The sequence below is a fragment of the Bos grunniens genome, chromosome 22 (genome assembly GCF_055505025.1).
Source record: "Bos grunniens cultivar Pamir isolate PY7600 chromosome 22, Bosgru_T2T1.0, whole genome shotgun sequence".
Classification (NCBI taxonomy): domain Eukaryota; kingdom Metazoa; phylum Chordata; class Mammalia; order Artiodactyla; family Bovidae; genus Bos; species Bos grunniens.
Window position 1 is genome coordinate 16,581,625 of NC_141186.1, and position 26,350 is coordinate 16,607,974.

The window sequence follows — 26,350 nt, forward strand, 5'->3', positions numbered from 1 at the left end:
TTAAGAAACAGAAGAGCAGATGTGAAAGGAGCAAGACCTGGTCATTTCTCTGGAACTCACCTGCAGGGGCAGCACCTGGATTCCCCTTAAACTGAACTCCCTGGACATTCAGGCCCCATGGCTCCCTTGCCTCCAGCCAGGAGATGAGAGCAGGTTTGGTGAATGGCCCCACTGCAGAAGAGAAAAGAAGGGGATGTGACTGGACAGTAGATGAACCAGGCAGAACTACTCTCCAGGACCCTCTCAGGACTGAGCTCCTGATGGGGAGGAGGGGAAGCCCAGGAGGCCAGTGGAGAAAGTCAGGGCAGGATGCCCAGACAGGGATTTCTTTCTGACAGTTCTGAGCAGAGACAAGATAGTTCAGTTCAGTTCAGTCACTCAGTTATGTCTGACCCTTTGCGAACCCATGAACCGCAGCATGCCAGGCCTCCCTGTCCATCACCAATTCCCGGAGTTTATCCAAACTCATGTCCACTGAGTTGGTGATGCCATCCAACCATCTCATCCTCTGTCATCCCTTCTCCTCCTGCCCTCAATCTTTCCAAGCATCAGGGTCATTTCAAATGAGTCAGCTCTTCACGTCAGGTGGCCAAAGTATTGGAGTTTCAGCTTCAACATCAGTCCTTCCAATGAACACCCAGGATTGATCTCCTTTAAGATGGACTGGTTGGACCTCCTTGCAGTCCAAGGGACTCTCAAGAGTCTTCTGCAACACCACAGTTGAAAGGCATCAATTCTTCGGCGCTCAGCTTTCTTTATAGTCCAACTCTCACATCCACACATGACTACTGGAAAAACAATAGCCTTGACTAGACGGACCTTTGTCAACAAAGAAATGTCTCTGCTTTTTAATACGCTATCTAGGTTGGTCATAACTTTCCTTCCAAGGAGTAAGCGTCTTTTAATTTCATGGCTGGAATCACCATCTACAGTGATTTTGGACCCCCAAAAAATAAAACTCAGCCACTGATTCCACTGTTTCCCCATCTATTTGCCATGAAGTGATGGGACCGGATGCAATAATGTTAGTTTTCTGAATGCTGAGCTTTAAGCCAACTTTTTCACTCTCTTCTTTCACTTTCATCAAGAGGCTCTTTAGTTCTTCACTTTCTGCCATAAGGGTGGTGTCATCTGCATATCTGAGGTTACTGAGATTTCTCCTGGCAATCTTGATTCCAGCTTGTGCTTCTTCCAGCCCAGCGTTTCTCATGATGTACTCTGCATAGAAGTTAAATAAGCAGGGTGATAATATACAGCCTTGATGTACTCCTTTTCCATTTGGAAACAATCTGTTGTTCCATGTCCAGTTCTAACTGTTGCTTCCTGACCTGCATACATGTTTCTCAAGAGGCAAGTCAGGTGGTCTGGTATTCCCATCTCTTTCAGAATTTTCCACAGTTTATTGTGATACACATGGTCAAAGGCTTTGGCATAGTCAATAAAGCAGAAATAGATGTTTTTCTGGAACTCTCTTGCTTTTTCAATGATCCAGCAGATGTTGGCAATTTGATCTCTGGTTCCTCTGCCTTTTCCAAAACCAGCTTGAGATGAGATAAGGCACAGACAAAAGGACTGCTAGGATTCTCCAGAACCAAGTGACAACAAGTGACAACTCAATCAGATAAATCAGCTAACTTTTTTTTGAGGCCTGAATAAACCAGGAACTTGACACATACGACTTTTAATTTTTTACAGTATCTCAGCAGGACAGGCAATATATCCCCATTTTTAAGGAGGAAGACTGAAGTAATGGATTAAGTGATTTGGTTAGTAGTGAGACAGACAGGACCCAGACTCAGGTCAGGACCCCTTCCTGGCACCACAATGAGAACTATGGAGGCAGAACTAGAGGCAGGCGGAAGATGGTGACAGTGACACCTTACCCACAGAAGCCATGTTTCCATAATTCTCTAGCATCACATCCCTGTACAGGTTCCTCTGAGAAGCGTCCAGCAATCCCCACTCATCCTGGGAGAAGGTCACCTCCACATCCTTGAAAGTCATAGTCCCCTGGAAAAAACACAGTCCAATGCCTGAGAACCACTCCACAGCTCCCAGCTTTTAGAGTGGGGAAGTGGGGCTGGCTCTGAGTACAGGATGGATCTGGTCAAGATGAAAGGGAAGGTAATCACCCAGCACAAGAGCTCTGGGCTCCAGGGGGAGAATCTGGTCTCTGGGATGTGAGGTCACTGGACAGAAAGACCCAGGACAAGGGAGAGCTGCAGCTACCCCATTAGGCAGCAACGGTGGGACAGCAGGAAGGCTCAAAGGTCCTGTGGCTCACCTGAGGCTGGGCTGTCACCTGGTTGTCTGCGCATCCCTCCTTCGAGCAAAGGGCAGGCACCTGTGCAGCAGGAGGATCTGAAGAAGAAAGAGCTGTGAGAAAGGGCAGCCCGGTTCCAGCGTCCCACTGAGAAGCCCACTCTTCCCCCCACATAGAGGACTCCTGGGCCCCGCAAGCAGGTATGGGCTGTTTTAAATGCCCATTTCAAATTTCCCCCATGTCTGCTGGGGTCAGGGAGCAGGGGGTGCAATGGGAGGAAAAGTCAGGTACACGTGGGTCACAGAAGGATAAAAAGGACACAGAGCTCAAGGCCAGGACAGAAGGGATTCTAGTGAGAGGACAGAGGGTGGAAAGACGGTATCATAGGAGGTTCGGGAAGTGTGGCACAGGCTGGGATCTTAGAGCCGGGCAGCAAGTACCGGGTTGCCCAGCCAGGAAGTCACGCACTCCTATTTCATAGGGAGGCTGCAGGTGGTCCCCCAGAGCCGAGCCGCTCCTGAGAGGTGAAGCAGGGGGCCATATCTGTGCGGCTCGCAGGGCTCCTGTGCCCATCCAATGCACATCTGGGCTCTGGGCAGGGGCTGGGTCCTGGCAAGAAGAAAATGTTGTGAGAGGATCCCTGTAGGAATCAGAAAGCACACGCAGAGAACAGGCCACCCGGCTGATCTCTAAAAGGCAGAGGCCCAGGAAACGGTGAGCTGGGCCCTTTATTACCTACAGGCAGAACAGAAAGGAGGACCAGAAAGCCCAGGAAGGATCCCCCTCACCCCTCCACCTCCCTGGGCTCTAATAAGGGCCATGCAGAGACAGGTAGAGCCGGATTCTCACTCGACACAGGAAAGCGCCTGGTTGGTCAGTGACAGTACTGCTGTTCCAACCTTGGGTGCTACAGTGATACCTGCCCCCTAGCCCTCAGCCCCACCCCTGGCCTGGAACTTAGAAATGAGAGAAGAGATTCCTCCCTGAGAGGTAAACTGATAATGGTTGACAGCAGAGATGCAGCCGGATAATATCTACCAAGTGTCAGACACTGCTCTAGGTAATACTATGCCAAGTGACCTCAAAAAGGCAGCAAGACTCCCAGACTGTAAACCTGAGTGAAAGAATAATACCACTGGAGCAGCAATGCTAACTGTGAGTGCCAGCTATAGACGCACACAAGAAAAGGTCTCAGGAGCAAAAAAAATGGGCAGTGCCCACGCAAGCCGAGACCTGGAGATGCAGCCTTTGTGCTGGGACTTCAAAAGTCCTGGTCTCTCGAAGTAAGGCTACTCCTGACACAGAAGTGAGCATAGGAAGCTGCAGTCAATGAACTTTAGGTTTTTCTGGTCCTGTGGCCAAAACATTCTCTGTACTGATTTGGATGGATCTTAGCCTGAGGCCATCAAATATCTAAGACACAGCTACAGCCTTAAGAGGATACAGCCATCATAGCAATTTATCTCCTATTCCTCCCAAATCCCACCAAAGGGAAAATAAAGCAACAACAGCACAAATGACTTTAAGGACAAACTCTCAGGCACCAGTTTCTCACATTTTGGTAAGTCTGATAAACTATAAGGGGATTCTGTAATTTTATATGCATCTTGAGTATTTCTGCTCATTTTTTAGAATTTGGTAGGCTTTTTACCAGCCTGTTTTCTGTTTTCAAATTCCTAACTAACTTTCAACCAGATAACCCCTTTCTGCTCATTTGACTATGTTTTCATCGATTTTTAAACCACACACTTTGTCCTACCTGATTTGAATATACTCGAGCCACAATTTTGTACCTACTGTGTACCTTATTTGCTTTAAAAGTTATCTTTAGGTCATTTTGAACATCTCATTGTTTTCGGTAAAAATTATAAATGTTCTTTCAGATTTTAAAAAATAGTACCCAATACTGAGCAAAGAGGTTTTCTCTTTTAACATCTGTTACCATATACTGCTGGTAGACCATGTCAGAGACCACATTCAGAGGATTTATTGATCCAATTTTTATTTTACTTTTAGGGGAAAAGTGTCTTAAACTTTTGTTTCATAAATCTTAAACATAACCTTCATTTATGCATGAATGAATCATATATGAAGAATTACACACATTATATAAAAATTTTTAAAAGCCTACAAAAATGATAAAATACTCCTTAAACACAAAAACCTCAAAGGTAGGAGAAGCACCGAGAGGCGGGCCTGTGTGGGGCAGAGGAGCTCACGGGTGCACTTGAACTGCTTCGCCGCTCCGCTGCCAGCCCCGGGACTGTCAGCTCCGTCCCCCAGCACCAAGCGCAGGACGGGCCCATGGCAGGCACTCAAGGATGTTCCTAGCCCCAGGCTGCCCCTCACCATTCATCTATCCCATCTCCCCCACACAGAACAAATCTTCAAAAGTTTACTGAGAAAGAGATAAGATGACACATGTAGACTGCTCTTCTAGGTCTCATCAATATGTATTTAGAAACCAAGGATCCTGACACTAACTTTCCTACTTCTGAGCAAGAGATAACCTCCACTTTACACATGGGTAGCAAGTCAAGTTAGGTATGTGGAGATACACTTTGTGTAAGTCAATGTGTCCAAAACCTCATTACTGTTATTTTGGATACTTGCAGACCCTCTTCTTCCTGGAGCTTATATTCCCCTGCGAAGGAGGAAGGAGCTGCCTGCTAAACGGTCCTTGGCTGAGGGTCCAGTTCTTTTCTGTTCCGGTGCCATGGAATGAGCAGGGAAGGCTTCCCGTGAACTCCTCCGTGGTGAGGGTTCAGAAGTCCAGCCCCTCCCCCCACAAGTGGACTCACTGGCAGAGTTCACTGGGCGCCCCACACTGTCTCACACTCACCCTCCACGGTGTCTCATCAAAGTCCCTCTGAAGCTCTTCCAGCAAGGCCACAGCCTCCCCACCACTCTCAGGGTGATGCAGCTGCACCCAGGTCCGGAGCTCCTCTGGCAGGATGCTCAGAAACTGCTCCAGCACCAGCAGCTCGAGGATCTGGGCCTTTGAGAGAACATCTGGCCTCAGCCACCAGCGGCATAGCTCCCGGAGCCGGCTCAGGGTCTCCAGAGGCCCAGAAGACTCGTGGTAGCGAAGCTGCCTGAAGAGCTGGCGGAACAGCTCCTGGCCAGGACGGTTGAGTGTCTGTGGTCTGGCAGCCGGCACTGAAGTGTAGCTTTCATCCTCTTCTTCCTTCTTTACCATCTGAAGGCGTCCTCGCTCCCTGGAAGCTTTGGCCTGAGCTGGATGGACAGCGTACCACCTGCCTGGAGGCATCACTCCTGTTCAAGGTCTTCCCAGCAGAGTGCTACCAAGTCTGCATTAGTTGTGGCTATCACTGCTGGGCCCTTGGGAGTATCTGTTCAGCACCGCTGGGGACAACGCCATTTGCTGGGACATCAGAAGTCACTGGCGAGAGACTGAAATAATCACTGTTACCATTCAGGAAAGATGTGAGAAGGAAGGTGCAAGCAGATGCTGTTAGATCATCTTTGGATTTATGAGAAAAGGGCCTATGAACATTTGCATAGTGGAGCCTGTCAAGATCAAGCATACCAGGAAAAGGGATATTTGTGGTTACCAAAGGCAGGGGCGGGGACCACTGGATGAAGGCAATCAAAGGTACAAACTTTCACTTATGAGACAAACAAGTACTAGGGATATAATGTACAACATGATAAATATAAATAACCCTGTTGTACATTATATATAAAAATTGCTAGGAAGATGAAAATCCTAAGAATTTTCATCACAAGAAAAAAAACTTTTCTATTTCTTTAATTTTCTATCTAAATGAGATGATGAATGTGTACTCAACTTATTGTGACAATCATTTCATGATGTACCTCTGTCAAATCATTATGTTGTCTACCTTAAACTTATAGAGTGCTGTATGTCAATTATATTCCAATAAAACTGGAAGAAAAAAATTTTTTCTTTAAAAAAACAATGGCTGTTTCTACATAATAGAAATGAACCGAAAACAAAATTAAAGAAAACAATTCCATTCACAATTACATGAAAAAGAATAAAATACTTAGAAATAAATTTAACAAAAGAACAAAACTTATACTCTGAAAACAACGAAACACTGCTAGAAGAAATTAAAGGTTTAAATACATGAAAAGACATCCTGTGTTCATGGATCAACACAAAGCACTATTAAGATGACAGCGTCACCGACTCAATGGACTTGAGTTTGAGTAAGCTCCGGGAGTTGGTACCTGGCGTACCGCAGTCCATTGGGTTGCAAAGAGTCAGACATGACTGAGCGACTGAACTGAACTGTCCAAATTAATCCATAGATTCCAAAACATCCCTATCAGAATCCCAGCTGGCTTCCTTACAGAAACTGAAAAGCTAATCCTAACATATGGAGACTCAAGAGACCCACACAATACACAACGCAGTCTTGAAAAAGATTAAGTTGGGGACTTCCCTGGTAGTCCAGTGGCTAAGAACTGGCCTGCCAGTGCAGAGGGCACGGGTTCCATCTCGGGTCTGGGAAGATCCCAAATGCCTCGGGACAACGAAGCCCATGTACCACAGCTACTGAGCCCATGTATCACAACTACTGAAGCCAGCACCGCCCAGAGCCCATGTTCCACAACCACAGAAGCCGCTGCGAAGGAGGAATCCGAGCACTGCAACTAGAAAGTGGCCCCCACTCGCCACAACTAGAGAAAGCCTGTGTGCAGCAATGAAGACCCAGCACAGCCATCAATGAATAAAAACTTAAAAAGAAAACAAAAACACTAATTTAAAAAGATAAATACACCCCAATCCTCATACCAGCATTATAAAAATAGCCAAGGCATGGAAGCAATCCAAGTCCATTAACAGATGACTGGATAAAGAAGATGTAGAGTATGATTCAACCTAAAAAAGAATGAAATTTTGCCATCTGCAACATGGTTGGACCTGGAGGGCATTATGCTTAGTGAAATAAATCAGAAAAAAAATACTGTATGTTATCACGTAAATATGGAGTCTAAAAAATATGGGCTCTAGAAAATTAAAATATAATATAGAATCTAAAAAATGAAACAAACAAATGAATTAACCAAACAGAAACAGAACAAACTAGTGGTTACCAACTGGGAGAGGGAGGGGTGGAGGGGCAAGATAAAGGTAGAGGATTAAGAGATATGAACTACTATATATAAAATAAGCTACAAGCATATATTGCCCAGCACAGGGACTACAGCAATATTTTATAATAGCTTTGAGTGAGAATAATCTATTTAAAAAATCGAATCACTAAAAATAAAGAGAGTAAGTTGGAAGATTCAAATGACAAATTTCATTACCTTCTTTATAAAAAAAGGCTTCCCAAGTGGCTCAGTGGTGAAGAATCCGCCTGCCAAAGCAAGAGACGTAGGAGACATGAGTTTGATCCCTAGGTTGGGAAGATTCCCTGGAGGAGGAAACAGCAACTCATTCCAGTATTCTTGCCTCAAAAATCCCATGAATAGAGGAATGTGGCAGTCCATGGCGTCACAGAGAGTCGGACACGACTTAGCAACTGAGCACATACTTTATAAAAAAGCATCAAGACACCATGGTACCGGCATAATGACAGACATATAGATCAATGAAAAATAACTAAGAGTCCAAAACTAACCCATATATCTATGGTCTATTTAGTTTTAACAAGTGTACCAAGACCACTCAAATGGGGTAAGAATAGTCTTCTCAGTAAATGGTACGTGGACAACTATATATCTACATGAATGGAATAAAGTTGGATAAGATGGTATACCAAAGTTAACTCAAAATGGATCAAAGACCTAAACATCAGATGCTAAAACTATAATATTCTTATCATAAACTCTTAAGTGCAATATTTTGTGACAACAGATTAGTCAATAGATTCTACCGCATGCAAAAAAAGAAACGAAAAAATAGATAAATTGGACTTCATCTGAATTTAAAATTCTTGTGTTTCAAAGGGCACATGAAGAAAGTGAAAGGCCAATCCACAGAGAGGGAAAAAAATGTGCAAATCATATATCTCATAAGGGACTTGTCACTAGAAAAAATAAATAACTTACAATTCAATAATAAAAAGACAACAGAAGTAAAATTGGACAAAGCATCTTTTCTCCAAAGAAAATATAAAGATGGCTGAAAAACACAAAGGATACTCAACAACAATAGTCATCAGAGAAAAACAAATCAATACCACAATAAAACACCACTTCACATCCACTAGGATGGCTAGAATCAAAACGTCAGAAAACAATATATGCTGGTAGGGACGTGAAGACAGATACTGGAACACTCATACACTGCTGGTGGGAATGTAAACTGTGCAACTACACTGGAAAATAGTCTCATCATTAAGCTAAACATCCAGTTACTATTAATACTGGCAACTCCATTCCTAAATAGACAGATACAACTGTCCTTCAGTATTCACAGGGGATTCACACACAAAAACAAAATTCTAACTAAAGACTTAACTTCAAAAACAAATATAAAAAAGTAATAAGAATCCTAGGGTAACCAAGGACTTATTAAAAATCAAAGGAAATAGGTGACATATGACTAGATCTCTGTATTTTAACACCCTTGCTCAAAAAAAAGAAAAAAGAACAAAAGCACAAACCAATGGAAAGACGTGAAAAGGTAAAATGCCACCACGAAAGGTAGTTTGAAAGTACGCAGTAGACCTAAAATGTCATGTTACTTATGCCCCTGAAAAGTCACTTCTAGGAAGCTCCCTGGAAAAGCACTGTACAGGTATTCAGGCATTTGCATACTAGAGTACTCTCTGTAATAACATAATATTGGAAATGACCTATTTGTCCATCAATACAACTAAATAAAAGTGCAGCAATTTACAGACTGAAACACCATACAATAATTTAAAAGACTGTACTAGACCCTTAAGCAATAATACAATTGTTTCACTGTTGACTGGGTGGTCAGGCTGTGCAGCTAAGGTTAAAAAGCAGATAAGTGCCAACCACAGAAGAGACCAGAGCATAATTTTAAGTTGCTGCGAACAGACAAAACACACAGTAGGCTCTAGTGACACAGTTTACTTAAAGCAAGAGAAGAAAACATGCGCTTCCCTGATAGCTCAGCTGGTAAATTATCCGCCTGCAATGCGGGAGACCCCAGTTCAGTTCCTGGATCAGGAAGATGCCCTAGATAAAGGATAGGCTACCCACTCAAGTATTCTTGGGCTCCCCTTGTGGCTCAGCTGGTAAAGATTCTGCCTGCAATATGGGAGACCTGGGTTCGATCCCTGGGTTGGGAAGATCCCCTGGAGAAGGGAAAGGCTCCCCACTCTAGTATTCTGACCTGGAGAATTCCATGGACAGTCCATGGGGGTCACAAAGAGTTGTACATGACTGAGCGACTTTCACTTCACTTCACTTCATAATAGAGTAGGACCTTGATCCCTCTTCTGAAATACAGAAAGCGGGGTGAGCATGGGGGGCCACTGACACATGCACTTAAGAAGAAAAGAGAGGTATAAACACCAAACCAGGAAAGACAGTCCCTCAAAAGGCTGGAAGTACAGCAGAGGCTGTGAGGATTCAATTTCTTTGCAAGAATATGTCCTCAGCCAGAGGCTAGTATTACAGTGCTATGCAAGAGAGAAGTTGCACCTCAATTTGCTGTTTTTCCCGACAAACATAGAAAACATAAACTAAGTTAAAAACAACACCCTAGACGTAGCTGGAGGAAAAAACCTTAAATTCTATTTACATATAAGTATGCCTAGGTCAGGGGCAGCAGCCGGGAGGAGCAACCCCACGTCCAAGGAGTGGGCGCAGGAGGGCCGAAAGGAGCTACTCCACGTTCACGATCAGGAGGGGTGGCCGTGAGGGTATAACCCTCGTCCAAGGTAAGGAGCAGCGGCTGCGCTTTGCTGGAGCAGCCCTGAAGAGATACCCCACGTCCAAGGTAAGAGAAACCCAAGTAGGACGGTAGGTGTTGCGAGAGGGCATCAGAGGGCAGACACACTGAAACCATAATCACAGAAAACTAAACAATCTGATCACACAGATCACAGCCTTGTCTAACTCAATGAAACTAAGCCATGCCATGTGGGGCCACCCAGGAAGGGCGGGTCATGGTGGAAAGGTCTGACAGAATGTGGTCCACTGGAGAAGGGAAAGGCACACCACTTCAGTATTCTTGCCTTGAGAACCCTATGAACAGTATGAAAAGGCAAAATGATAGGATACTGAAAAATGAACTCCCCGGGTCAGTAGGTATCCAATATGCTACTGGAGATCAGTGGAGAAATAACTCCAGAAAGAATGAAGAGATGAAGCCAAAGCAAAGGCAATACCCAGTTGTGGATGTGGCCAGTGATAGAAGCAAGGTCTGATGCTGTAAAGAGCAATATTGCAGAAGAACCTGGAATGTCAGGTCCATGAATCAAGGCAAACCGGAAGTGGTCAAACAGGAGATGGCAAGAGTGAACGTCAACATTCTAGGAATCAGAGAACTAAAATGGACTGGAATGGGTGAATTTAACTCAGATGACCATTATATCTACTACTGTGGGCAGGAATCCCTTAGAAGAAATGGAGTAGCCATCATATCCAACAAGAGAGTCCGAAATGCAGTACTTGGATGCAATCTCAAAAATGAAAGAATGATCTCTGTTCGTTTCTAAGGCAAACAATTCAATATCACGGTAATCCAAGCCTATGCCCCAACCAGTAACACTGAAGAAGCTGAAGTTGAATGGTTCTATGAAGAACTATAAGATCTTTTGGAACTAACACCCAAAAAAGATATTCTTTTCATTATAGGGGACTGGAATGCAAAAGTAGGAAGTCAAGAAACACCTGGAGTAACAGGCAAATTTGGCCTTGGAGTACAGGATGAGGCAGGGCAAAGGCTAGTAGAGTTTTGCCAAGAGAATGCACTGGTCATAGCAAACACCCTCTTCCAACAACACAAGAGAAGAGTCTACACGTGGACATCACCAGATGGTCAACACCGAAATCAGATTGATTATGTTCTTTGCAGCCAAAGATGGAGAAGCTCTATACAGTCAGCAAAAACAAGACCGGGAGCTGACTGTGGCTCAGACCATGAACTCCTTATTGCCAAATTCAGACTTAAATTGAAGAAAGTAGGGAAAACCACTAGACCATTCAGGTATGACCTAAATCAAATCCCTTATGATTATACAGTGGAAGTGAGAAATAGATTTAAGGGACTAGATCTGATAGACAGTTGCCTAAAGAACTATGGACGGAGGTTCGTGACATTGTACAGGAAACAGGGATCAAGACGATCCCCATGGAAAAGAAATGCAAAATGGCGGTCTGCTGAGGCCTTACAAATAGCTGTGAAAAAAAGAGAAGTGAAAAGCAAAGGAGAAAAGGAAAGATTTAAGCATCTGAATGCAGAGTTCCAAAGAATAGCAAGAAGAGATAAGATAAGAGATAAGATAAGCCTTCCTCAGTGGTCAATGCATAGAAATTGAGGAAAACAGCAGAATGGGAAAGACTAGAGATCTCTTCAACAAAATTAGAGATACCAAGGGAACATTTCATGCAAAGATGGGCTTGATAAAGGACAGAAATGGTATGGATCTAACAGAAGCAGAAGATATTAAGAAGAGGTGGAAAGAATACACAGGAGAACTGTACAAAAAAGAGCTTCACGACCCAGATAATCACGATGGTGTGATCACTCACCTAGAGCCAGACATCCTGGAATGTGAAGTCAAGTGGGCCTTAGAAAGCATCACTATGAACAAAGCTAGTGGAGATGATGGAATTCCAGTTGAGCTATTCCAAATCCTGAAAGATGATGCTGTGAAAGTGCTGCACTCAATATGCCAGCACATTTGGAAAACTCAGCAGTGGCCACAGGACTGGAAAAGGTCAGTTTTCATCCCAATCCCGAAGAAAGGCAATGCAAAAGAATGCTCAAACTACCGCACAATTGCACTCATCTCACATGCTAGTAAAGTAATGCTCAAAATTCTCCAAGCCAGGCTTCAGCAATACGTGAACCGTGACTTCCAGATTTCCAGAGATCAAATTGCCAACATCTGCTGGATCATGGAAAAAGCAAGAGAGTTCCAGAAAAACATCTATTTCTGCTTTATTGACTATGCCAAAGCCCTTGACAGTGTGGATCAGAATAAACTGTGGAAAATTCTGAAAGAGATGGGAATTTGAAGCCAGTATCTCCAAGAACGGGCAGACCCGTGAGCATGCCCTTCTGGCTTACACCCTGGGTGTGAAACAACTAATTGTTGGCGTTAACAAAATGGATTCCACTGAGCCACCCTATAGCCAGAAGAGATACGAAGAAATTGTTAAGGAAGTCAGCACCTACATTAAGAAAATTGGCTACAACCCCGACACGGTAGCATTTGTGCCAATTTCTGGCTGGAATGGTGACAACATGCTAGAACCAAGTGCTAATATGCCATGGTTCAAGGGATGGAAAGTCACCCGTAAGGACGGCAATGCCAGTGGAACCACCCTGCTTGAAGCTCTGGATTGCATTCTGCCACCAACTCGCCCAACTGACAAACCCTTGCGTTTGCCTCTCCAGGATGTCTATAAAATTGGTGGTATTGGTACTGTCCCTGTGGGTCGTGTGGAGACTGGTGTTCTCAAACCTGGCATGGTGGTCACCTTTGCTCCAGTCAATGTAACAACTGAAGTGAAGTCTGTAGAAATGCACCATGAAGCACTGAGTGAAGCCCTACCTGGGGACAATGTGGGCTTTAATGTCAAGAACGTGTCTGTCAAAGATGTCCGTCATGGCAATGTGGCTGGTGACAGCAAAAATGATCCACCCATGGAAGCTGCTGGCTTCAAAGCTCAGGTGATTATTTTGAACCATCCAGGCCAAATCAGTGCTGGATATGCACCTGTGCTGGATTGTCACACAGCTCACATTGCTTGCAAGTTTGCTGAGCTAAAGGAGAAGATTGATCGTCGTTCTGGGAAAAAGCTGGAAGATGGCCCTAAATTCTTGAAATCTGGTGACGCTGCCATCGTTGATATGGTTCCTGGCAAGCCCATGTGTGTCGAGAGCTTCTCTGATTATCCTCCCCTGGGCCGTTTTGCTGTGCGTGACATGAGACAGACAGTCGCTGTGGGTGTCATCAAAGCAGTGGACAAGAAGGCAGCTGGAGCTGGCAAGGTCACCAAGTCTGCCCAGAAAGCTCAGAAGGCTAAATGAATATTATCCCCAATACCTGCCACCCCAGTCTTAATCAGTGGTGGAAGAACGGTCTCAGAACTGTTTGTCTCAATTGGCCATTTAAGTTTAATAGTAAAAGACTGGTTAATGATAACAATGCATCGTAAAACCTTCAGAAGGAAAGGAGAATGTTTTTGTGGACCATAGGTTTTGTGTGTGGCAGTTTAAGTTATTAGTTTTTAAAATCAGTACTTTTTAATGAAAACAACTTGACCAAAAATCTGTCACAGAATTTGAGACCCATTAAAAAAAGTTTAATGAGAAAAAAAAAAAGAGAGATGGGAATACCAGACCACCTGACCTGCCTCTTGAGAAACCTATATGCAGGTCAGGAAGCAACAGTTAGAACTGGACATGGAACAACAGACTGGTTCCAAATAGGAAAAGGAGTATGTCAAGGCTGTATATTGTCATCCTGCTTATTTTACTTATATGCAGAGTACATCATGAGAAACGCTGGGCTGGAAGAAGCACAAGCTGGAATCAAGATTGCCGGGAGAAATATCAGTAACCTCAGATATGAAGATGACACCACCCTCGTGGTAGAAAATGAAGAGGAACTAAAGAGCCTCTTGATGAAAGTGAAAGAGGAGAGTGAAAAAGTTGGCTTAAAGCTCAACATTCAGAAAACTAACATCATTGCATATGGTCCCATCACTTTATGGGAAATAGATGGGGAAACAGTGGAAACAGTGGCAGACTTTATTTTTGGGGGCTCCAAAATCACTGCAGATGGTGACTGCAGCCATGAACTTAAAAGACTCTTACTCCTTGGAAGGAAAGTTATGACTAACCTAGACAGCATATTAAAAAGCAGAGACATTACTTTGCCAACAAAGGTCCGTCCAGTCAAGGCTATGGTTTTTCCAGTGGTCATGTATGGATGTGAGAGCTAGAATGTGAAGAAAGCTGAGTGCCGAAGAACTGATGTTTTTGAACTGTGGTGTTGGAGAAGACTCTTGAGAGTCCCTTGGACTGCAAGAAGATCCAACCAGTCCATCCTAAAGGAGATCAGTCCTGGGTGTTCACCAGAAGGACTGATGCTAAAGCTGAAACTCCAACACTTTGGCCACTTGATGCAAAGAGTTGACTCACTGGAAAAGACTCTGATGCTGGGAGGGATTAGGGGGAGGAGGAGAAGGGGACGACAGAGGATGAGATGGCTGGATGGCATCACTGACGCAATGGACGTGATTTTGAGTGAACTCCGGGAGTTGGTGATAGACAGGGAGGCCTGGCGTGCTGCGATTCATGGGGTCACAAAAAGTCGGACACGACTGAGCGACTGAACTGAATTGATGTCTAGGTATGATGTACATATAAGCACTTGAAAGATTTTTAAATGGCCAAAAAAGCATGTACAAAAACTTACTGACAGTGGAGGTGGAGAGGTTGGGAATAACAGTTAAAGGAGCCTTTATTTGCAGTGATTTGATTTTTTAAATTTATATACAAGGTCTCTTTACTAAAATGTACATCAAAAATAATGAATGCAAATATCCCAAAATCTAAGAAGAGGTTTACTTCTGTGCACTGCCTGCCAGTTAGTTTCTTCTTTATATTTTTTGTCTTTTCCCAATTTCCCCAAATAAATTAAGTTTTTGAAATTATAGTTATGAACTCTTTTATGTCTTAAAAATAAAACACACTTGCTTATACACAAAAAAGTTCCCAAGCCTTGGCCACCAAAGTGTTTTCCACAGTTATCTACTCTGGCAAGTATAACTAGAGGGTTTTCCCTTCCTATTTTTCTATATTTCCTAAACCGTTCAACATTATTTCTATAATCAGCAAGGTGATCAATAATTCTGTTTAAAAAACAAAGCAACTGGAATTCCCTGGCGGTCCAGTGGTTAGGACTCAGTGTTTTCACTGCTGGGCCCAGGTTCAATCCCTGGTCAGGAAACTAAGCTCTCACAAGGAGAGCAGCGAAAAAAGAAAGAAAGCAACTGAGTATTAGCACCCTGGACTGAAAGGTGGCCACTAAGCAGAAGAGGCTGCACATCCTTGAAGGGAACTTGTAAGTGGATCTCAAGCAACTGTAAAAGGAAAAAGAAACCTAGTTGACCCTAGTTCTAGTTAAGCCACTCAGTCAACAACCAAACCAAAGAAGGCAAGCTGAACTGAGAACATGTCAGATAAAAATTGACAACTGAGGCACAGAACAAAAGAGAGTAAAATGCTGCCCAAAACCACAACATGCAAAAGAAAACAAGAGAGAGCATGTTAAAACTAAACAAAGCCAAAAAAAGCCTATAAAGAGCTATTCATGATGTACCCCTATGTCCAAAGCAGCACTGCTCATAATAGCCGAAACATGCAAACAACCTAAATGTCCATCGACAGATGAATGGATAAAGAAGATGAGGTACATATACACAATACTCAGCCATAAAAAAGCAATGAATGAATGCCATTTGCAGCAACATGGATACAACTAGACGTGATCATACTAAGTGAACTAAGTCAGACACACCAAGACAAATGCCACACGGAATCACTTGTATGCGGAATCTAAAGTATGACCCAGTGGACTTCCCAGGTGGCTCAGTGGTAAAGAAGCCGCCTGCCAATGCAGGGAACACAGGTTTGATTCCCTGTCTGGAAGATTCCACATGCCGAAGAACAACTAAGCTTGAATACCAGAACTACTGAGCCTGTGCTCTAGAGCCTGGGAGCCACAAGTACTGAAGATCTCGAGTCCTCAAGCCTGTGCTCCACAAGAGAAGCCACTCCAACGAAAGCCCAAACACCCTCCGCCACTAGAGAGAAGCCCGTACTGCCACAAAGACCCAGAACAGTCAAAAATAAACAATAAAATAAAGTAGGACACAAATGAGTCTACCTACAAAACAGAAACTGACTCATAGACACAGAAAAAAGACCACTTGGGGTTGCTAAGGGGGAAGGAGAGAGGGAGAGGGATGGACAGGAGTTTGGGGTTGGCAGACGCAAACCATTACATTTAGAAGGGATAAACAAGGTCCCAGTGTATAGCACAAAGAACTATATTCAATATCTTGTGATAAACCATTAATGAAAAGGAATATAAAAATCAGAAGAAAAGAAGTATGCATGGCTATTAGCATAACTGACACCATCACGGGCCCATTCAATTCCTCCCGTCCCTCCACTGACCCTACCTATGACTGTACTACAAGGTAAGTCACTTTTCTGTCATCAAGGGCTTTGAAGTTAACAGACACTTTTTTTTTGGATTGTTAGTTCTAGGCGGCTGCAATGCTCTGTTAGTCTCCAAACAATGATGAAGACCTTCACTGACGTACTTCTGTTGCCTCCGAGACTAGTTAGCCATTCATAAAACCTAATTTAGCAATGCACTTCCTGTTTCCAAGCACATGCTCCCACACCCTAGGTTAACTACAAAACTGTCCCAGTGGCCCCTCAGCAGCACAAAGTGAAGCTGCAACTGCTTCCAGTGTGTCCAACTGATCTCACCATGTGAGTTGACGACTCTCTAATACACTGATCCATTGATTACATGGAGTCACCTGCCTAGGTGTCTCAAGATACCGTCTCAGTTCAATGGGCATTTTTCATTCCCTCTGTCCTCCAATGGAAGTCAGAGGCACTCAGCAGGCCTTAGCACCTGTTGTAAAGTGGCCCCATTACTCAGTGCACAAGTCACAGACGACGGTCATCTTCGCCGGAAAGGGTGGTACCCTCCACCTCTCACCAAGCTAAGAAAATTTAAAGAAATCATTACTTCAGCCAAAAGCCAAACACAGACTCAGCTAGTATTTCTAGGACTGTCAAAATAGATGACCAGTGACAGAAATGGGACAAAGAAAGCATGCCATCTATGTGGCTGGACCACAATGACTTCATCTTGTCAGCTCCATCTTAGACCTGCAGCAGCTCCCTTTCTGAGCTTTAACCCGACTCATAAGGAATGCACCCAAGCCAGATAACTTCCTGTCAGCTCTTATTCTTGCCTTCATCTGATATGAAAACTGGGAGAATGTATTGTGCTGTCCCAGATGGTTAATGGTCCATGAAGAATAATGTTCATGAGACCTCAGAGGGGAAGAGAAACCCAGTTTCCACTTGTGCAAATGTGCTTCTCATTTAGTAGTCAGATTCTATCTTTACCCTGGCCCCTTTAAATTCCCCCGTGCCTCTTCTGGCCACAATGAGTTCAGCTTCAAATGCCTCTTGATGGTTGTGCACCCACAGCTACTGCCTGATGTAAGTACCTATAGTAACATCATAATTACATTTCAAGGAGTTGCCAGCTTCATTTTTCAGTCTCAAAGTTCGTTCTCAGTTCAGAGGCTATTATTCAATATTCCCTCTGTCCAGCACCATCATCCAGATAAAAGAAATGGTGGTGCTGCTACAAGGACATGGACAGTCAAATGAAGAACTACTTTGGGATCACGCATGAAGAGGAAGCTGGCTAAAGCTCTAGCAGAGAGATGAAGCTTTGCAGTGAAAGGAGGGGACAGGACAAAGAAAATAAATATACAGAAAAAACAAAAGCAGAGGCAAACTGAGAAGTGCTAAGGTACAGAACTGCAGGCCTACAAAAAGGGGCCTGAAGACACAACAAGAGGAGACTGAAGAGGAAAGGTGCTTCCGGAGGGTCAGGGGCAGGCTCCAGGCTTGCAGAGCCCCAGCAGCACCAACAGGAATAGCAACAACCGTTCAGGAGGAAGCTGAGAGTCAGATAAAGAGGCAGAGACTTTCCCAGCCAAATGTGCAGAACAGACTGGAGAAGAGAATAATGGTCAGGTGAAGAGAAATCTAGCAGTGAGACTCAAGAGAATGAACTGGAGGCTAGACAGAAAGATTCTGAAGAAATGCACCCAGTGGGAAATATAAAGAATTGACCTGGTACGGGGAGGGAGGAGGGAGGAGGGTTCAGGATGGGGAACACATATATACCTGTGGCAGATTCATGTTGATATATGGTAAAATTAATACAATATTGTAAAGTTAAAAAATAAAAAAATAATAAATAAATTAAAAAAAAAAAAAAAAGAATTGACCTATCTCTAAAAACTAGGGTGTACAGTCAAATTAGCACCAAACATAAGCCTCCAAGCTGACCTGTTATGAAGCAGCTGCTGTAGAAATGTCCAAAGAGGTCAGTGAAGTATTTGTAAAGAGACGATGAGAAGGAACAGCAGAAAAATGAGGACAACTGGCTGTGAATATGGCAAAAGAATACAGTCCTTTGAGCCCAGCCTCTGCAACCATGAACATGGATAAAAGCTAATGACTTTCTGGGCCTTTCAAAGTCTGAATGAAAGACCCACAGCACAGTAAGTAAAGATGGAGGCCAGTGAGCTGAAACTGCCCAATTAAATTCAGGTATCCTAATGCCTCAGGGTTCCTCCCAGGTCCCAACCAGCTTTTGAGGACAGAAGAAAAGCTTCATTCATTGACTTAAGATGTGAGCCCCCAAGCTGGGGAGGAACCTGAGATGGATCAGGCCTCTTCTCCCCTAGAGCTTCACCCCTTCACTCAGTTTCATTCCCAAGTGAAAATGGCCTGGAAAAGAACCCAGGAAACCCCAAGCAATCACATGAGCATTTTCCAGGGGCATTTTCTTCTGTCATTTTGTTTTAATACGAAGTCATTTTGATTTCCTCTTAAAATCCTCATTGCATAGTCTCTTATTCTCATGGTTTTCCTGCCAGTGAGAGGGTACATAAGGTTTATTTTACACACTGATAATAAGCAAGCAAGTTTCTAAAACCATCAAAAACTAAAGAAAGACTGCTTCTGGTACACATTTAAAATGCTAAAACAAGGACTCCCCTGGTGATCCAGTGGTTAAGATCCCACACTTCCAATGTAAGGGGCAGATGTTTGATCCTTGATGAGGGAACCCCACATACAACACAGCGTGGTATGGCCAGAAAAGACAAAAATAAAGGTTTTTTTTTTTTTTTTTTAATTTCAGCATTTCAGTGTTAAAATAATATTTACACCAATTTGCTAACTAAGAAATCAGCTCAACCTAGTGCCCAAAATTTGGTTTCTCAGTACCATTCTATAATAAATGAAACCAGGAATCCTTGCAGAAATGGTTGATTCCAGGGTTGGGGGAAATGAAAATACAAGATGTATCTTGGGCGCCTTAAAAAGTCAGAGAAAGACACAAAAAAAGGATGGGAACTTGTAAGGGGAAACAGGTGCTTTGATTTGAAAGAGCTCCCAATAGCCAAAGTTAGAATAATTTAAACCACAAAATAAATAACACACTTCAATAAACCCCCAAAATAAATACCCAACATCACACACTGACGTAAGTGATATAATTAAGTAAATAAACAAATGGGAGAGAAGGTACAACTCTTTTCACAAAGAATGCCAGTTCATAGATTCAGAAGGAACGGAAATGAAAGGCACCTAGAAGACGGCACAATAATAACTGCCTCAGGCAAGATCCACCAAGAAACACTAATTAGGTGAAAGCTGAGAAGAAAGAATATTTCTATGCAGTCTCAAGGTGTCTATCTCTAAATAATGGCTAATTACAAAGGACAGACAGTAACTTTACAGGGCTGATACTTGGCAGAAATACTGGGTCAAGAGTAGTATCACTGAATGAACATGTGGACACAGGAGGGGAAGGGGAGGACAGGATGAACTGAGAGGGGAGCACTGACATATATATACTCCATGGGTAAAATAGCTGGTGGGACGCTACTGTAGAGCACAAGGGTAGGAGGGAGGCTCAAGAGGAAGGGGAAATATGTATACACGGACCTGATTCACTTTGCTGTACACCAGAAACTAGAACCACATTTAAAGCAATTATACTTCATTAATATTTTTTAAGAGTAGTATCACCAGTTCAAAGACGTATCGACATCATCCTCAGTCGAAGGAGAACATCTGACAAAACCAAATGAGAGGATTACTCTAAAATTACAAATACAAAATATTTCAAAATTGTCAAGATTGTGAAAAACATGTAAAACTGAGGAGCTGTCACAGACTGAAGGGGAGCTAGAAGACATGACAATTAAATGGAATGAGAGATCCTAGACTGGATCCTGGAACAGAAAAAGAATGTCAGCAAGACAGTGAGGAGCTCTCGATAAACCAGAACTTTAATTACCAGTACTGGACCACTGCAAATGTCTCAGGTTCGGTGACTGCACTATGCTTATGCAAGGTTCTACCTTTAGGCAAACCAGGTAAAGATATAAAGGAACTCTATAGACTTCGGACACCCTCTGTGAGTCTACAATTACCCAAAATGAAAAGGTTTTTAAATTGAAGATGAGTTGTTTCTCTTTTTCTTAATTTTTTTTCTATCTTAGATACTAAGGATTAACTTGTGTCAAGTGTTATCTAAAATTTGAACTCACTCTTTCATTGATTCAACAAACATTTACTAAGCACCTATTACATCCCAGACACTATGGTCTCTGTAGGCAATAAAGCAGACAAAATACACTGCTTTGAGCAGCTTATGAGAAGATAGACAATGAGACAGAAACAATATCAGGTGCTATGCAGTAAAATAAAACAAGGCCTGAAGGAGGGTAAGAGATCTAAGATCAGGGAAAGAAAAGTGTAAGCTCAAAAATTCAATCTTGGGAAGCACAGGATGACTCACGAGAGGAACCTCCTTTCAGGTGTTAAAAATACTGAAGACTACAAAGTAACACTACATTTGACCACACTTTCAGTGTTTCTGCTCAGGAGCGTGACATCAGACTGCCCATGCATTAATAATTCGAGATACTAGGAGCCAGCGAAAACTTAACAGTGGCACAGTTTCTATTTTTCATGATTTTATCAGTTTCCCTTCCTCACAAGTATACACAGCGGTTTATCATTCCCATCTTTTTAGCTTTTCTCATCCAAAATTGTTAGTCTTTCCTCGATCTTAAGAACACGTAAAGTAGCCTCATTCATCAGCTCCCAAAAACACACACAACTACACACACGGGTATAATAAATGGAAAGATTCCTGAAATCAAATTACAGCTCAAACTGCTCTCTGACACTTCTGTGCATAATAACCCACCTACTATTCATGAGTTTTCAGTTTTGAAATGCAAACAGCTTGAAACAGAATGGGGTTCTTTCCTGGCACTACTTTTACTTAGGAAGGTGAACATTCTCTGAGTTTTTAGGCCAAGGTAAGTGAGAAGACAGAAGAGTGGCTTTAGGTTACAGCTGTACCTTGTGTTTAAAAACTATTTTATATATTACTCTTTCATTTGGAACCCAGAAACAATCAACCTAATACATATCACTTGTTAAGCATTTACATCATCATGTAATGCGTACTATGGAAAATAAACTGCAAACAAAAATGTTTTAATTATACTTGCAAAATTATGTCTCAGTGGTATCATAATGCTGGCTCCAATTTTAACCAATTTATGAACAAATGCATTCCACAAGTTGACGACATCATAGTTTTCAAAAATAGGATGAAAGTACTTAATGCCACTGAATTACACTTTAAAATGACTTAAATGATCAATGATTACATATGGTAAATGTCATCTGTATTTTATCACAATAATGCTAAAAAAAAAAGCTTTTTAAAAGTAGCACTATACAAATATGGAAACATGTTGTACCCCTAAAACCAACATGATGTTCTCTGTGGATTACACCTCAAATTTTTTTAATCAATTAAAAATAAAATATGTGGACTATATATTTTTTAAAAAGCAGTATTTTACTGCTGGAGAGTTATTTCAACCCCACTTTTTAAAAAATATATTTGTATATGTATAAGCGTCTGCATAATTATGCACACATTTTAAAAGGTCAAGAAGCCTCCAGACAAAAACATTAACGAATTGCGGGTACTTCTACTTTTCTTAACAATCACCCAAGTCATCTAATTACCTGTAATCAGTTCGCTTTGTTTGCATAATTGGGAGAAGTGATAAAACACCGAAACCACTGCTCCAAATTCGCGCCCCAGGCGACGAAGAGCAGGCAGATACCGCGGCGGGTCAGGCTCCCAGGCCAGATCCCCTCGGGTCGCAGCCTCCAGGCTGAGCCTCACTCACTGCCCCCCAACCCGGGAACCCCGCGCCCACACCGCAGCCCCCGACACCCGCGCAGTCACCCGACTCACCGACTCGCGCGGCCGCGAAACGCTCAGGCCCCTGACCGCACGCCCCGGCCCGCACCAGTCGCCCCCACGCCGACTTCTTCGCTGGCCCGTATCGCGCACGCGCGTCACCGCCCCAGGCCTCTCGGTCTCTCTAGGAAGCTGGGAGGGCCAGCGTCTCTGTTTCTCCCAGGCCCCAGTGCCTTGTTGGCAGGCCTCTGAGCGAAGCCCAAGGGGCTTGGCCCCACACACCCCCACCCAAGGCACCGGACGCCTGTCTTCTGTTCGTGCCACAGAGTTCCATCAGTTTGTCCTGTTTTCCTACCCCCACTCCCAATGTGTGTGCAGGGCTTCCCTCCAGGGCTCCCTCCCCCCAGGGAAGAACGGGATCAAAACCGGGGGTCCAATCAGGGACCAGCAAGATTTAGTTGACCAGGTTGCCCAGGAGGAGCTGTAAAGGACTCATTACTCTCTGGTGCCCCCTTCAAGGAGAGGAATCAAAACCGAAGGGAGTTCACAGCAGTCCCTTTCCTCATCACCACCACAACCAGGAGTAGTTGCTCATTCCCAGTCCACAGGCACACAAACTTCCTGACCACAGCTTCCAATGTTTCCTCCTGTTAACGAAATTAAGTAAATTTTAAAGATCTCTGGACTTTAATCAGCAATTCATAAGTCAAACTGCATTCCATTTAGCAGATAGAGAACAGCTCTGAAGAGTATGAAAAGAGGTTTTATCCTGAGAAGGCAGTAGAAATGAGGGACCGTAGGGACAATTTTTAAATATATATTTATTACTTATTTATTTATTTTTTTGGCCATCCTGCACTGACTGAAGGATCCCAGTTTCCTGAACAGGGATTGAACCTTGGCCCTCAGAGTGAGAACCCAAAGTCCCAGCCACTGGACTGCCAGGGACTTCCTGGGACAATTTATTATAGTTAACCTACAATATGGGGGTAGATGCATTCATAAGTTACGATTTATGGATGTTTAACTAGTCTTGTGAGACTGGGAATACACCAGGGAAGGTTTTCATCATTGTTTGGGGACTAATAGAGCATAGCACCTGGACCTAATGATTATTAAAGGAAAGGAAAGTGAAGTCGCTCAGTCGTGTCCAACTCTTTGCGACACCATGGACTGTAGCCTACTGGGCACTTCCGGCCATGGGATTTTCAGGAATATCTATTGATAGTAACTACAAAGTTATCGATGACAGAGAAATGACTTACTACACAGTACAGTCCTGGGTAGGGTCAGCAAGAAAACAGGAGAAACGCTAAGGGCCAGATCAGATCAGTCGCTCAGTCGTGTCCGACTCTTTGCTACTCCATGAATCGCAGCACGCCAGGCCTCCCTGTCCATCACCAACTCCATCGAGTCAGTGATGCCATCCAGCCATCTCATCCTCTGTCGTCCCCTTCTCCTCTTGCCCCCAATCCCTCCCAGCATCAGAGTCTTTTCCAATGAGTCAACTCTTCGCATGAGGTGGCTAAGATGACATCAGTTATGCTAACAGCCACACACAGGGTCTGGTACAGGTGAGATAGGACATCAATGGGTCTCTGGGTCAGACACTTGGTATTTGTCAAGTGGAGTAAAACTGATGCTTTGTTCTCACCCAGACACTCCAAGGACAAAACTAGTGGCAAAAGCTGAGCTCTGCTAAAGTATAGAAATAAGGTGCCCACTCCCCAGGTCAAGGAAGACTTCACTGTCTGCACATGCGCAGGAAGGCTTCTTGGGGGTCAAAGAGGGAGGGGGCCAAAAAGGAAGGGGCCCCAGCCTATAATAAGTGTGGATCTGCACCCACAAGCCTCCACGGCGGTATTCTTCTTAGCAAAAATTTGCCCATGTATCTTGGGAAGGGTCCAACGACCAGTCAAGTGTGAAAAAAGAAACAAAAGTAATTGGCCAAATGTAAGCAAAGATCCAGAAGGACTGTCCTATATCAGGCATTTAAATCACTTCTTTACTGCGTCCCTGTTCCTCATTCAGGACACCCACACTCCTCTCAGTGTGTGTGGTGACTTACTAGGCTCCTCGCCATTACAGCAGACGCCCGTACCCTTTTCTCTCCAGGAGTGTATTCCTGCATATTCCTGCCTTGCTTCAGTCTTAAATGGTTTCTCTGTGTGCTCTTCCATACATTGTGCTGTGTCTCTAATAATAAACTTTGTATTTGTTTTTACAGTTTTTGCTTCTTTGAGACATTGTTGATTCCAAATGGAAAGATCCAGGGCCACTTTGCTTCTAGACCCTAGCCCCTGGTGGTCTGGTGGCTAACCATTCCTAGTTTTCATCCAGGCTGAAACTGAAAGTGTTAGTCCATCAATTGTGTCTGATTATTTGGGACCCCATGGTCAGTAGCCTGCCAGGCTCCTCTGTTCATGGAATTCTCCAGGCAAGAATACTGGAGTGGGTAGCCTTCCCCAGGAGGTCTTCCTGACCCAGGGATCGAACCCAGGTCTCCTGCATTGCAGGTAGATTTTTTATTATCTGAGCCATGAGGGAAGCTCAGATATCCAGGCTCAATTCCTCGGGCAGGGAACTAAGATCTCTCTTCTGAATTGCTCACTGCTGTCTCTGGGAGAAGGCAATGGCACCCCACTCCAGTACTGTTGCCCGGAAAATCCCATGGATGGAGGAGCCTGGTAGGCTGCAGTCCATGAGATCGCTAAGAGTCAGACACGACTGAGCGACTTCACTTTCACTTTCCACTTTGATGCATTGGAGAAGGAAATGGCAACCCACTCCAGTGTTCTTGCCTGGAGAATCCCATGGACGGAGAAGCCTGGTAGGCTGCAGTCCATGGGGTCGCACAGAGTCGGACATGACTGAAGCGACTTAGCAGCAGCAGCAGCACTGCTGTCTCTCTGATATCACAGGGAATGGTTAGCCCCTGGGTGATTAGATCTTCTGCTATTAATGTGAGGACTTGTGTGGTGGATATTGAGATAATTTGGGAAGAGGTTAGTTGTATCTATCTGAATATTTATAGATTCCACACCTAAAAAAAAATACTTATTGATTTGGCTGTGTTGGGTCTTTGTTAAGAATAGTTTTTAAAAGATCCATTGCTATTTTGCGAACTCTTTCTGATCCATAAGGGGACCGTGTTGGAGATCGAAGACCTTGAGTATCCTTCTCAAGGTTATGCCATTCTGTCTCCATCTTGGGGCTTTGCCGGGTACTGCAACATAAGCACAAGCTAGTCAAGATCTGACAGTCTAGATGAGGACTCTAAATTCTTTGGGGTCCTTTGATTCTTTGGGGATCCTCCCTGGGTTTAGGAGATTCTTTAACTGTGGCCCATCCTCTTTGACCAAGAAATGGAAGATGCCCAAAGGAGATCGCCAGCAGTCTTGGGTAGTCTTATTTTCAAAGGTAACTTCGGGGACTTCCTTGGTGGTCCAGCGGCTAAGATTCTGAACTCCCAAAGCAGGGGGCCCAGGCTTGATCCCTGGTCAGGGAACTAGATCTCACATGACACAACTGAGAGTTCACATACCACAACTAAAAGATCCCACACGTCGAAATAAGACCCGGCACATCCAAATAAATACAGATAAACACTAAAAAAAAAAAGGAACTTTGGCAACTCTCCAGCGCAAGGCATGTGCACTCCTGTCAGCCAGTGCAGTCCTTCAGGAAGGACGTACAGGCCTAGTTTAATCTTCTGTCTGGACAGAGTGAAAGAAAATAGTGCCTTTATATGGACTTGGGTTATGCAGCACTGGTTGCTCCCAGGGGGCCCACTAGCTACGCAAAAGCAGACAGTGTCCCATCCCTGGCTACTCGGCTTCACTTTGGTAGTTTA

At 43.8% G+C, this 26,350-nt stretch overlaps 1 protein-coding gene and 1 pseudogene across 8 annotated transcripts in view; one reads left to right on the forward strand and one right to left on the reverse strand.

Annotated features, from left to right (window-relative positions):
• Positions 1–26,350, reverse strand: part of LOC147348127 (zinc finger protein 445-like) — a 76,129-nt gene that overhangs the window by 22,676 nt on the left and 27,103 nt on the right. Inside the window, exons 1-7 of one of the 7 annotated variants that reach the window (XM_086366324.1) lie at positions 22,552–22,688; positions 7,568–7,617; positions 5,106–5,677; positions 2,704–2,872; positions 2,285–2,361; positions 1,884–2,010; positions 61–171 (exon numbers count right to left, since the gene is read on the reverse strand). In XM_086366324.1, coding sequence (XP_086222450.1) covers positions 61–171; positions 1,884–2,010; positions 2,285–2,361; positions 2,704–2,872; positions 5,106–5,534 — 913 coding nt within the window. In that variant the 5' untranslated portion in view covers positions 5,535–5,677; positions 7,568–7,617; positions 22,552–22,688. Of the gene's footprint in view, positions 1–60; positions 172–1,883; positions 2,011–2,284; positions 2,362–2,703; positions 2,873–5,105; positions 5,678–7,567; positions 7,618–22,551; positions 22,919–26,350 lie in introns of those variants that run through there. The other 6 variants (XM_086366317.1, XM_086366319.1, XM_086366318.1 and 3 more) reach the window with 6 other exon arrangements.
• LOC147348130 (elongation factor 1-alpha 1 pseudogene) lies at positions 12,419–13,736 on the forward strand (annotated as a pseudogene). Its single transcript, XR_015151051.1, has one exon. The product of XR_015151051.1 is annotated as an elongation factor 1-alpha 1 pseudogene (transcript).